Below are 13,220 nucleotides of genomic sequence, written 5' to 3'. Positions count from 1 at the left end.
AAAGGTTCGTGATACCTTTCATTACCCCTCTTAAGAGTCAAGGCTGACACTCCTGTAGCAAAAGACGAGAAATGTATAACAAATGTATTTAATCAAAGTTTTACCTAATACCGGAGCCCTCAGAAATGAAGACCAAAAGACTCGGAAATAACTATTTTATGCTTAGGATTGCTGAAGAATGGACAGCCATATAAAAATGTAATTGAATAAATAAGAAAGTGTTGACTGTAATAGACTGACGGGGGAAACCCAGCAAGGCCATCCAGATTCTTGGCCTCTGCAGCATGACTTCCCCCTGAGCATGGGGCAGGACCCATCTGGAATGAATGTCATCGAGGCAAAAGGGAGAGAGTGAACTTTTAAGTTTCATGGCTTGTTTACAGGATGAGGGATTCCGATTTCTGTGACTTTCTTCAAGGGGAAAAAAGGGGTGGAAGATAGGAGAGAGACAAGGGCAGAAGGACAGAAAGACCTTGCTTCTGAAGCTCTTCCAGTCTCCTTCAGTTCAAAGTACTCAGCATGCCAAGGTGTCATATTTGGAATATGGTGTTTTGAGCCCCCAATAGTTGCAAGTTGTAATTATCTCCAGAACAGTTGAGTTTATTCAATGATATCCATTGAATATGAATGAATGATCACATGCACTGTCATCCAGAAAAAGCTAAACTAATGAGCCTCAAATGGAGAGCAGCAGCAAGATATTCATGTCAGTGTCTTAACATTCATATGATTCAACAACCCCATTACCAACTGACAAAATATTTCCCTACACCCACTATGCTGATTCTTATGAAAAGTTAGGATTGCTATTGTATAATGATATATGGAAGAGTATGTCTAGAATTTAATGCCTCATGGATATTACGCTAGAATTCAGAGTATATTGGGAAAACACACTAACCAGAAAGATGAGAGAAGATGAAGAGGATAGAAAACAGTGGTAAGAAATAGACCTGCTACTGTTTATGTATTGAATTAAAAGAGATAATGAATGGTAAACTATGAATGGGAATATGCAATGTAAGCTATAAGAAAGGACTCTTGAAACAACAGGGCGACCTGCAGGGAGGAGTCTTGAATTAAATAATTAACTATCTGAGCACAATCTAATAATATGGGGAAAGAAAAAGCATTCCAAAGTCCACTTCCCTGCAGAGGATGGGAGAAAGAGAACTAGGGAGGAAATGGAAGTATTATAAGAGTCTTATTTTAAAATAAGTGGGAAATTCTTGGTTAGGGAAATAGTTCGTACTGGGTCATCAGGCAATAGTAGACAAATACGTATATGATTGTGAATTCAGGGACAAGAAACTAATCCTTAATGAGTGTGAATTAGAGTAGAACTTCCAAATTATCAAAGGGAAATACTGAATTAACAGCAATGTTATCAAGGTAGCAAAACTAAGGAAAAGAAAAAAATACAATAAATACACTAATATATAATAAATAATAAACAATGTAAGATGAAGAAATATTTTGTGTGCTTATAAAGGAAGATTTAATATCACGGATGTCATTTGCCATGAACACACACACAAATCCCAGAATAATTTTTTTAATTAGAAAAAATCTAAGAACATATATGAATGCCTGAGTATAACCAGAAAATATTTTGAAAAAAGAAAACAAATTTGACCTCGTAGATATCAAGGAATGATACGAAATTATTACAATTAAATCACTCTGGTATTGAGAACAATATAAGTAAAACAGATGATGGAATAGAAAGAAGAATCCAGAATAGACCCAGAAACTGATCCAGGATATACGTTTCAATCTCTTTAGCTACCTACCTACCATTTAAGTAGTAAAAAGAATAATTAATAAATAGAATAAATACAACTGGTTACTCATCTGACAGGAAATAAAACTAAAACCCCAGCTATATCATGTACATAGAAATGTGAGACTACAAAAAAATTCACAAATTTAGTTTGGCAAAACTTACCATACAAAGTTAAAGGATAAATAATAGATTTGAAAAAAAAATTGTTACCCAGAGGACCCACAGAGAATCAATATCTATAACACACATAGAACTCTTCCAATTTGCCAAGGAAAAAGTAATCTAATAAAAAAAAAAAAAAAGAACAAAGAATATGAAGAGTCAATTCATAAAACACTAAATCTAAATTGTCAAAATGCTTACATAAAAATGTTCCAACTGCATAAAAACATTCCATCTGGGAAATGCAAATTAAGGTAACAATGGGCTGTTACCTTACCTTATAACCGAAAATGTTATCACAACATTTTTGCAAAGAAATCTGTTAAGATGTATTAAATGTATATATGGTTTGTCCCAGAAATCTCACTTTTGGGAATATAATTTAGAGAAGTCACTATTAACTAAAAATAAATGTACAAGAATAGTTGCTGGAGCATTGCTTTGGGTGACAGGAAACTGGAATGCTCATCAATAGAGGAGCAGTTGCATAAATTGTTAAATAAACACTGTGAAATGTTTTGCAGCCTTCAAAAAGTGTGAATTTGGCCTATATTTCAGATTTGGAAAAATTTAAATGAGGTAGTGTTGAGATAGCCAAGTAAAAAGGGCTTGGGGAGAATCTCTGACTGGACGGGGCACTGGTGAAGGAGGTGGAGCCTCGGGAAGTTCCTGTTGTTTGCAGTGGGGAGGAGCCTGGCTTCTCCTGTTCCTGGGTGGTAACCTGGAATTCAATTGGTGAGATGGGGGCCTGTTAACAGGAACCCCTCTTACTTTGCTGAGTTTCTTTTTTTCCTTTTTCACTCAATACATTCTGTTTTTCTCACCATTCTATGTGTCCATGAGCCTGATCTTTTTTGGTCATTTGACAAGAACCCAGTTTTTAGCTGAAACGAGGAGAAAGTCCTACAACAGTGTTAAAGTAAAACAAAAATATATTATGAAGAGTATAATATGAAACCTTTTTTAAAGTCATAAAGACCTATATATTTTTATGTGTTTATACATGCTGTGTGGGGATGTTTATCTGGACATGAAGAAAAATAGAAACAGTGAACACGAGGCTTTTGGTTGGCATCAGTTATCTGTAATGAGAAGATTTGCACGAAGAAGAGGAGAGATGTAAAGGCAAAGCAAAATAATAATAATAACAAAATTACATAAGACTAAAGTATGTAATATTACCACATTTAAGCACTTATGTGAAAATGGATGTGAGTGTATATACACACATGCATTCACAGTGGGAACCCCTTATCCAGAGGGGATATGCTCCAAGGCCCTAATGGATGCCGGAAGCCAAGGAAAGTACTGAGCCCTTACACATACTGTTTTCCTATATGTACATTCCCCTGATAAAGTTTAATTTGTAAATTAGACAGAGTAGGAGATTGACAACAATAACAATAAATTAGAACAATGATAACAATCTACTGTAATAAAAGTTATGTGAATGTGGTCTCTCTCTCAAGATACCTTATTGTATCCATGATTTTCAGATTGCAATTGACCACAGGTACCTGAAACCACAGAAAGTGAAATCACAGATAAGGGGGAAGTTATTGTATATGCAAATATAATAATAACTGTTAAATAATTCAGGGAAGAACATCACAGAAATCCCCTTTGACTAAAGGCACCTCTCTATTATAATCATCAACATCAGGCCAGCCTCACAGAGCTTAAATCCTTGATGTCCTGCACAATGTATATTTCCTGAAACGAACTAGTATTTGTGTTCTAGAAAAGTTAACTGACAACACATAAATGAAGGGTATGAAGAACTTAACACCTGAATCCTCCTTTTCCATTCTCCTTTCCTCCACCAGTCACTGTGGTTTCAACTTCTGAACATCAAGTCTCTTTCTCTGTCCCAAGCCCCACCAACCTATGGAGTAGTGTCAGTTCTCACTTCAGTTCCAAACTCTGGCCCATTGTTGAGTCTCCCACTTCTCAGTCCAGAGCCCACAACATAGGAGAAAGAGGTTATGCAAAGAAATAAAGTAAGATGTTGTTTTAAGTTGGGATCTGTATTATGCTTTCCTATAGAAATATTTTATAAATCTAGCACAAATTCAAACATGTGTACAGGAGTTCACATAATATTGTGCATTAAAGTAAGCTTTCAAAGACTAATTTGGGAGAATAACCAACAGCTGTAATCCTGTTTCTAATGGAAAATCCAAATCCAGTATACTGTACACTAAAAAAAAAAACAAAAAACAACAACAAAAAAAGCCTTATAAAATAGCTTATAAGAACAAGCTGTTTACAAATTGGAAACTGTCTTTGTGAAAGAATTTTATAAATTATGAAGTTCATATACAAATATTTATGAAAGTGATCTGATTTTTGACTTGCTGGTGGACTTTGCTCTTATGACTGATTAGAATTATTTCCCTTCAATTTTCACTGCTACCATTGAGGCCATCCTGAAGCTCTCCACTAAACCAAAGTGGCCAGCCATCAAAGGTAGAAGGTCTTTAGTCAAGGCTTTATTCATAGTCAATTATCACAATTGTTATACTCATTTTTACTAAAGGGTTTGCTCTCAGTTGTTACCAAATGTTTCCAAGCTGAAATAGAAACCAGAGGTTACAAGGAAGTAGAAAAGAAAATTAACATGTTTTAAGCAACTACCATGTGCCAGGAAGTTTAATCATTACAATAACTATGAGTAGGTATTCCAAAGAAGGAAATAGACTCTGACAAGTTTAAACAATTTTTATTTTTTGGCATTAAGTAAGCAGTGGAGCTAGTTCCCTTTTAATGGATAACAACTAATTATTTTTAACTTTTATTTAAATATAGCATATTTAAGTAGTTTCTAAATCACAAGTGTTTGTTGTTGCATTTTCACAAAGTGAACACATCCTGTGAAACTGTGCTCCAAACTGTGGACTCAGAAGCCACACCAAGTGTAACCTTTCACTCACAATCCCCTCCACAAAGTTAACCACTCTCCTGATTTCCAGCACTCCTACCATCAGAGTAGTTTAGATTACATTTGTTTTACTGTTTGTGAGCTTTCTACACATGGAATCATAGAGTATGTACTCTTTTATGTCTGGCTTATTTTTCAACATTATGTTTTGGAAATTAATTGGTATTGTTGAGCTTGCTTATTCTAATTACTTATTCTAATATCCTACTGTGGTAACTACCACAATTTACTTACCCATTCTACTATTAACAGACATTTGCATAGTCTGTATGTTTAATTTTTGAATAGTAGTTCCATGAACATTATTGTACATACATGTCTTCTAGTACACAAATGTACACATTTACGTTGGCTATATACTTAGGAGTATAATTGCTATGTCACGGGATTCGCATTAGATATCTTGAATCATTGATGTTCTTTTTGACTTCTAGTTTTCTAAAGTGGTTATACCAATGTACACTCTCACTAGCAGCATATCAGAATACTTATGGTCCACATTCATGTCAACAAAGGCAGCTTTTGAAACTAGGTTTCTGACTCCAATACCCAATGCTCCTTTCCTTTCACCTAAATTTTATTTAAAGGTAAGAACTTGGTAACCATTCTCTTTTATAAATTCCATGATTCTTTCTAAGATTTTCATTCTTTGTTCATAGATTGATTTTCCTTTTTTATAATGGAAAACATATTTGTGCTGAATAGAATTTAGCAGCGTTATAAGGGTATCAGAGGCCTCATGTAAATATTTATCTTCATTAAGCCCAGCCTCTTCTATTTTCTCTGCATGGGTAAAAAGAATGGCTGTGTAATTCATCCAAGCATGTCCAAGAAGTTCCTGAAAAAGAGAAGAAGTTAAATAACTATTGAACTTGAACTATATTTCTCAAAAATGAGCAAAGAATTTATTATGGTCCAATATAGATAGCCAGAAGATCCATATTATTATGTTTCTGAAAGCTAATATACAAAGCAGGAAATGAAAACAGGGATAAGTATTGCAAGTAAATGAAGGGAAAGGGCTTAACTTTCTGAAAAAGGCTTTAATTCTCTGTTTTATTTTGCTATAATAAATGACATATACACAACCTCAAAACTGCATATTATCAATGCTGCATAGATTTACAACACTCAATAATCATTATATTTGTCTGACTACCTAACTCCATTAAAGCCACTGAATTTAAGTCAGAGGACCTTGGTCAAGGGAATTCTTTCATCTTTTATTTTTTGTAGAAATATGTTATCATTATCACTAAAAGCATCTACTAAAGATATAAAATTACATAATCAGTTTACAATCTATTGATTGTAATCAGGTGACATGTAATGGAAAAGCTAAGATACAAATACATTTGGTGATTTGGCTGAACCGTGAAATATTATTACTGTGACTCTCATCTTCCTGACTTCACATGCTTAGAATGGAACACAATTTATCTGATGACTTCCTCTAATGTGGCTGAAAAACACTGAAGACTGGCGTGCCTTTGTTTAGTAATACGTTGAAGTTGGTTATGTCATAAATTATTGTTTGATTAGTGAAAATAAGCTGATATAAAGCAGAAATAATGGCACATGACAAATTGTTCATGTAATATAAAAGGCATCTAGAAATAACCTTTGAACTTTTTTGGATATTTCCAAAGCTATATGAAATCAGAACAATGTGACAACAAAATAACATTCCTTCCATTCCAAACACACCTATTACCAAAATATTTCCAAAGTTACTACCAGTTTATAGCAAGAAAAATACGAAATGCCTAGTAATAAATGTCATTAGAAACATCTAGGACTTCTAATAATCAGAAGAAAGAAAGGAGAAAAACTAATATTTAGTGTTAGATATTATGCTAAGTACTTTACATGCTTTACCTCCTTTGAAGCATAACGTGATTCTTTGTGGGAGAAACTATTATAATCTCCATTATGATTCTGGCAAACAAACTCTAGTTTTAAAAAATTCTTGAAAACATTGGAAGTCTGGGAAATCATTTTCAATGTGCATAACAAATACAGGATTAGAATTTATAATATTGAAAAACTGAAAAGAAAACAGAAGGACATAAGAAAGAAAACAGAAAAGGTAGAAAGGAGAAAGGAAGGAAGGAAGGCGAGAAGGTGGGAAAACTGGAGGAAGGAAGGAAGGAATCTGGATATGTAGATCTAACATGAAAATGCTCATGAGAACAGTGGGACAAACCATTTAAAATTAGAAACATCACAATCATGGTTACCAATTTCAACTGACGCAGTCTGGCTTTTATCAGAGTCATTTCTTTATACATCCATTTTTACAACTTGATAGTGAACTCTTTGAAGGCAAGGTTCATGTCTTTCCATATCAATCAAAGCTTTTTGCACATTGTAAGCTCTCAGTAAACATCTGTTAAATTAATTTGGATTTTAGGCCCTCATTATCATCTCAAATAGAAGGCTTAGGGTTCTATTTATTTCTTTTGAGGGTTTGGTTTTGAAATATAATTAATCTTTGTGATACAATATTGTGCTTTCTTGTAAAGTTCCCCCCCCCTTTTTTTTTCTTTTTGCAGTTTATTATCATGAATTTGCCTGTAGTCTTCACTTTCTATTTTCTATTCAGAGGGACTCTTTCAAGGAATAGATCCAAAATTTTTCTTCATGTCTGTTCAAAATTTGTCTACATACACCATAGAATAACTGCATATTTCTATTTCTCCTAAAAATACCCTGCTTCTAGAAAATCTGAATTAAAGTTTCAAGATCAGTATATTAGGGTAATTATTATAATAGAAAGATTCTAAACTTAAAAAAATAATTTTTTAAAGAAGTACTTTAATTGGCATATTTGTATGTGCCTTTAAAACATAAATCTGTTAGCAATACTTCAGCCAAACTTTTAAAGAATACAACTCTTATGTAAATCTAAGTATCCATATAATGTCAACATCCCATTTTGGCTAATGGTAACATAGCAAAATTAGCAGAACTCTTTAGAGTTTGACATATATTCAGTATATTGTAACAGGTCTCTGCTTGGGCAGGAGTCACAGAATTGCAAAGTAAATGAACAATGATGTTATGGATTGAATTGCATCCTCCACCAAATTCATTTGTTGAAATTCTGATCCCCAGTTCTTCCAGATGTGACCTTATTTGGAAATAAGGTTGTTGCAGATACAATTTGTTAAGCTAAGGTAATTAGGGTGAGTTACCATCTAGTGTGATTGGTGACCTTATAAAAAAGGGAAATTTAGACAAAGACCAAGTTCCAGGATAGTGCCATGCGTACATGAAGATAGCCACCTACAAGCCAAGGAAAGAAGCCTGGAACAGATCCTTCCCTCACAGTCCTCAGAAGGATCCAACCCTGACAACACCTTGATTTCAGCCTTCTAGGCTCCAGAACTGAAAGACAGTAAATACCTGCTGTATATGCCACTCAGATTGTGGTATTTTGTTACAGTAGTCCGAGAAAACTAATAAAAGTGGCTAACGAATTAATAAAGTCCTACGTATATTTGATCTGGGCTCTGGAATACGGTGATCGCTGAATCATTTGCTTCAGAATCACCTGGGGGGCTTTTGAAAAATGCAGCAGAACTATTAGGGCTGAAGCCTGCCTGTAATTTTAATTTTATAAAGCACTTCAGATGATTTATTCCTTCTGCAAATATTTATTGAGGGTCTACTTTGTTCTAGGCATGTTCTACATGGTAGGGGCAGGTGTGGAATAAGACAGACATATTTTCTATTTACATTTAGTGGAGATGTTTGTGTACTAAATTAACTTAGGAAGGGAGACAGACAGGAAAGAAATAATTTTGAATTTGTTTCAATTGCAAGTGTGATAGAAATTATGTTTGTACTATAGAGGTGAGCATTTTGCCCATTTTGGGTGGCGGTAGGAAGTAGGGGTAAAAGGGAAAGATCAGGTAAAGTGTCTTACACGTAATGATGCATTGACCAGATTCTTAAAAAATACATAGGAATTAACAAGGTAATTAATGTAATCAAGCATGATGGAGATTGTACAGCATTGAGATTTTATTTCTAAACAAGTACAGCTACTGATCTTTGAACACTCATCTCTGTAGGTTTATCAAATTTAGAGCCAGACATGATATTCACCAAGTATGCTATGGATATGGTCATATTGATTGCCAAATATCAAAATGTTTTTATGCAAATTATTAAATAGCTACTGCTCTTAATTTCTTGAGGGTCATCCTAAACCTACCCTTAGATATGTATCGGCTGATGTGTGGATCATACTTGTTACTAAATATTTTCAAGCCCCAGTGGCTTAATGGATAAGGTATTGGCCTCCTTAAAAATTTTTTTAAATATAGTATTACTACAGTAAAAGTACATGCTAAATAAACTATTTGGCACAAATAGTCCTTTCTTGAGTTATATATCATAACACAGATTTATTTTCTTTCCAGGTTTGTACTTAATGAAGTAAATAGTTTAACTTTCATAGTATTCCTTTTATTCCTGGTTTTCTGTATTGTAACATTAACATGTTCCCTTTTTGTTTCCACCAGACATTTGCCATACTTTAAACCACAATTCCATTCAGAGAAAACGAGTTAAAGCACCTAAGGACAATAGATTTATAAACTCCATGCCACTTAAAAGTCCATGTGTTCAGCCACTGGGAAGTTTTTACATGTTTATAATTACTTATGAAAGGATGCTCATATCTTAAACTGTGAGAGAAATTGCACTTTTGAATAACTGCCAAAAACAGGAGAGAGTGGTTGATTTAGCTTAAAATCTTTAGATCAGTTTTGGCCAGAAAATAGTTGAATATTTGAAAGTAGTGTTGCTTGGTGAGTAGTCATCATGTTAGTGGCCAAGCATGTTCTCTGTGGACCCAGAGAAAGCATACTTACAGCTGATTGATACCTTACATTAAAATCCAAAAGCAAGATAAGTCAATGTAAGTTATCTGGTGTTAATAATTTAAATATAGTACTAAGCTAGATGAAAATTTTACAATCAATCATGAATTGTTTGGTTTCTGAGTGCTAATGGGTATGAGTCTATTTATTCCTTTTGGGAAAACTAGTTAGAATATAAACTTTGTTATCCAGGAATTATGTTCATTTTCCCAGGACCTCACCAGCCCTGCCCCATTTGTTTGTGGTTGATGAAATCATAGCATCTGGACTTTTTAGGGGGAAACTAAAAAAAAAAAAACAGCAAACTACTGAGAAAAAATTATCATGGAACAGGAGGACAATTTTCATTTTTTATACTCTATGTTATTCCCTTATTCTCACCCCACTTAAAAACATTACATTTTCCTTTTCAGAGAGCCAAAGCTGAATGATAATTTCTCGTTAGGTCAGATCCAGCGAATATTCAACCTCAGAGATCATCTGTATAAACTGCATCATTTTACAGATGAGGGTATTGAGGCCTTATGGTGTTAAATGACTTGGCCAAAGTCACATGGCTGATTATTGGAAGCTTGGACCTGGAACAAAGATCCCTTGTCTTTCCCACTAAATTGGGGCTTCTCAGCTTAACCATTCTAAGCCAGTGAAGATTTTCTCAGCATTTTTTCTAAATTAATAAAAAAGTTACTTCTTATAGTTATAAAGCAGGGACATGTAAAGTCGATTTTACTCTTATTTTCTTTGGAAGTCTACCAGGATAAACCTAAAAAACACTATTTACTAATTTTAGGATAAGACAAATACTAACAATAAATTAATAATGGCCAGAGCTATATGCGGTGCACTCGCCATATGCCTGTGCCTAAGCTGTATCCTTTACTGTTAATACGACACTAATCCCACAAGTAACCCAATGCAGTAGACACTACTGTCTTTCTCAATTTACCAAGGAAGTTTAGAGAAGTTACTTGCCTGAGATCTATGATATCTTGCCCATATCTAATAGTTCATTTGAATGAGTGCTCATTCACAGTCTTGGTAGTGATCATAATAATAAAAACAACAACAATACTAGTAATACTTCACCATTTTCTGTGACCTACTGTAAGTAGGGACGATGCTGAGCATGTCGCATTTATTAAAAATAATGCTCAGAACTCTTTAACACACGTAAAATTATCCCCATATTACAAGGAAGGAATTGATACCAAGAAAGTTTTAGTAACATTTGAATTCATACACCTATAAAGTAATTAGGCTTGTTTTTTAACTAAATTCTAACAACTAAGCCTATAATCTTAATTTAGTATTTTCAGGCTCTGAATTGGCTTTTCTGACCTTTTTGTAAACATATTTGTCTGCAACATCAACAGCTCCGTTGTTGATTATGAAATAAAAGTACATACTTGAAACTTGCTTGTACACAGTAATAGTACATAATAGTGGGGGGAAATGGACCTTAGGCAATACCTAGGCCTAATTCATAGCGCAGCTTGGCTGTATGCTAGCTGTTTCCTTGAGGCGACTATATGATATCTACCGGATTCATTATCTGTGGGTTTGTAAACATTCAAATGAGATTCCAGATAACATTCAAATAAGTTATTCCTTTTATTTCTCGATTTTGAGGACATGACTCACTAGTATTTCCATCATTTTACTGTAAATTAATAAAAGCCCAGCAAAAATAAAGAAAAAGGGATTATTTGGGGAAAATGTTTCCATAGTCACAGCCAGCAGCATATAACCCCTCTGCAAAATGTTAGAGTACAAATTGGGAAAGAAATTTAAAGAGACACCAGGGAAGCACAGGAAAGAAGAAGCTACTTCTCTGACACTGGCTTGGTAGACTCTTTCCACAGCACTAGTCAGTGCCCCTGAAAAGGGGTAAAAGAAAGAAGGCAGACACTCTATTCTCCATGTTGCATCAGCCAGGAAGAAAACGAAATCCAGAGTGTGCCTGAAACCTGAGGACTTAACAGCTTCTTGCTCCTTCCTTACAGCTGCTAGCCCTGTTGAATATTCAGTCACTCTGCAGCTGCTCCCAATCTGTGAGCACATACAGATGGCTGCCACCAGTATCTGAGGCAGCTTCAGGAAGATCATAAATAGTCAGCCTGTGCTTAAGTGACCATCAACCAAAGACTGCAGCAGAACCTCAGAATAGTTCTGCAGTGCTCCCAGGGGTCATAGGCCACTCAAGATTGTTAAACCTTGGCTGCTGATTTTCTTGGGAGACAGAAGTTATTTATTCCAGAAAGAAATACTCAGGATCTAAGCTTTGTCCTAGTTCATCTCCTCTCTGCCTCCAATTCCTAAATTGCACACTGATTTGGAAGGCAGCTGTAAGAGAAGACCATATGCCAAATATTGTTTTAAAAGACCAAAGACATGTATGAATTTAGCTCACATGTATAAAGAAAGCCTCACAGATGACATTATTGTCCCATATACTAAAACTAGTAAAATCTGTTTCTAAAGGCATGTCATTTAAAATTACCTTTGGGGCTCAGCATAGGTTCATGATAGGGAAAAATATTGAGACATATGGAGAGAGTCAGGGTAGCTTTTGAGAAATAGTTGTTTATGTGTTTACTGAATTTACTGAATTACATCCATCTATAGCCCAGCTAAATGTTTACTTCATAATAGCTTTAAATGAATTTTTTAAAACTGTACAAAGATTATACTGATGTCATGGATGCTGGCTTCTCAGCACTTGATTTCTACCAGAAACATTGTTTGAAATACAGGCTTTCATAATTTGGAGGAGGTTTGTGGGTTTTCTTAGATCCCATATTGTTTCTTAATTGCAATCATCTTCTATTCTTCATTACTTTTGTATAGCGCGCCCTTGGATTTTCAGGAGTTGCATGATGAGGATGTTTTTTATCCTCTTGTCACCCTGATTTTTCCACTAGTTTCTTGTGGTTATACATATGGCTTTTTTTTTTTTTTTCATTTTTAGAAAAACACACAGTTACTGAAAAACGGTGTGTGTATCTGTCATTTAGAAGTATCTTTTCTAGTTAAAGGAAAAAAAAACCTTCATGAAAACAAAGTAACTATCTTCCTGGGCTGTAACAGGGCCTATGTCAATATGAGTTGAGACTGAACCAAAAGAAGAGTAGCATTTATTCAAGTTCTTCTGGAACAGAAAAGATCTGTTCACCATTCTGCATACATTTAACTGTGGAGCTTCTAGTAGACCTGGTGTCTCTGAACTCAATGACTCATTGAGGCTCCTGAATAATACTAGTGAAGTCAGCAGTAAAATTTAGGTTGACTCAGACTAAAGAATGAAGAGATTGAATAGAATAGAGCAGCTCAATGAATAGTTTCCAGGAATTGTTAGTACTAGTCCACACAGGGCTTGCTCAAACACATCACACACACACACACACACACACACACACACACACACACACACACACACACA

At 34.7% G+C, this 13,220-nt stretch overlaps 1 protein-coding gene across 1 annotated transcript in view; it reads right to left on the bottom strand.

Annotated features, from left to right (window-relative positions):
* Nucleotides 1-4,192: 4,192 nt before the first annotated feature.
* GIMD1 (GIMAP family P-loop NTPase domain containing 1) overlaps nucleotides 4,193-13,220 on the bottom strand; it is a 10,509-nt gene continuing 1,481 nt past the window's right edge. The window contains exon 2 of the mRNA XM_032254704.1: nucleotides 4,193-5,727. Within this exon, the coding sequence (XP_032110595.1) occupies nucleotides 5,467-5,727 (261 nt within the window). The 3' untranslated portion in view covers nucleotides 4,193-5,466. The remainder of the gene's footprint in view (nucleotides 5,728-13,220) is intronic.

This window comes from Sapajus apella, unplaced genomic scaffold (genome assembly GCF_009761245.1).
Source record: "Sapajus apella isolate SASKATOON/1434 unplaced genomic scaffold, GSC_monkey_1.0 scaffold87, whole genome shotgun sequence".
Taxonomy (NCBI): domain Eukaryota; kingdom Metazoa; phylum Chordata; class Mammalia; order Primates; family Cebidae; genus Sapajus; species Sapajus apella.
This window is presented reverse-complemented; position numbering and strand designations above follow the sequence as displayed.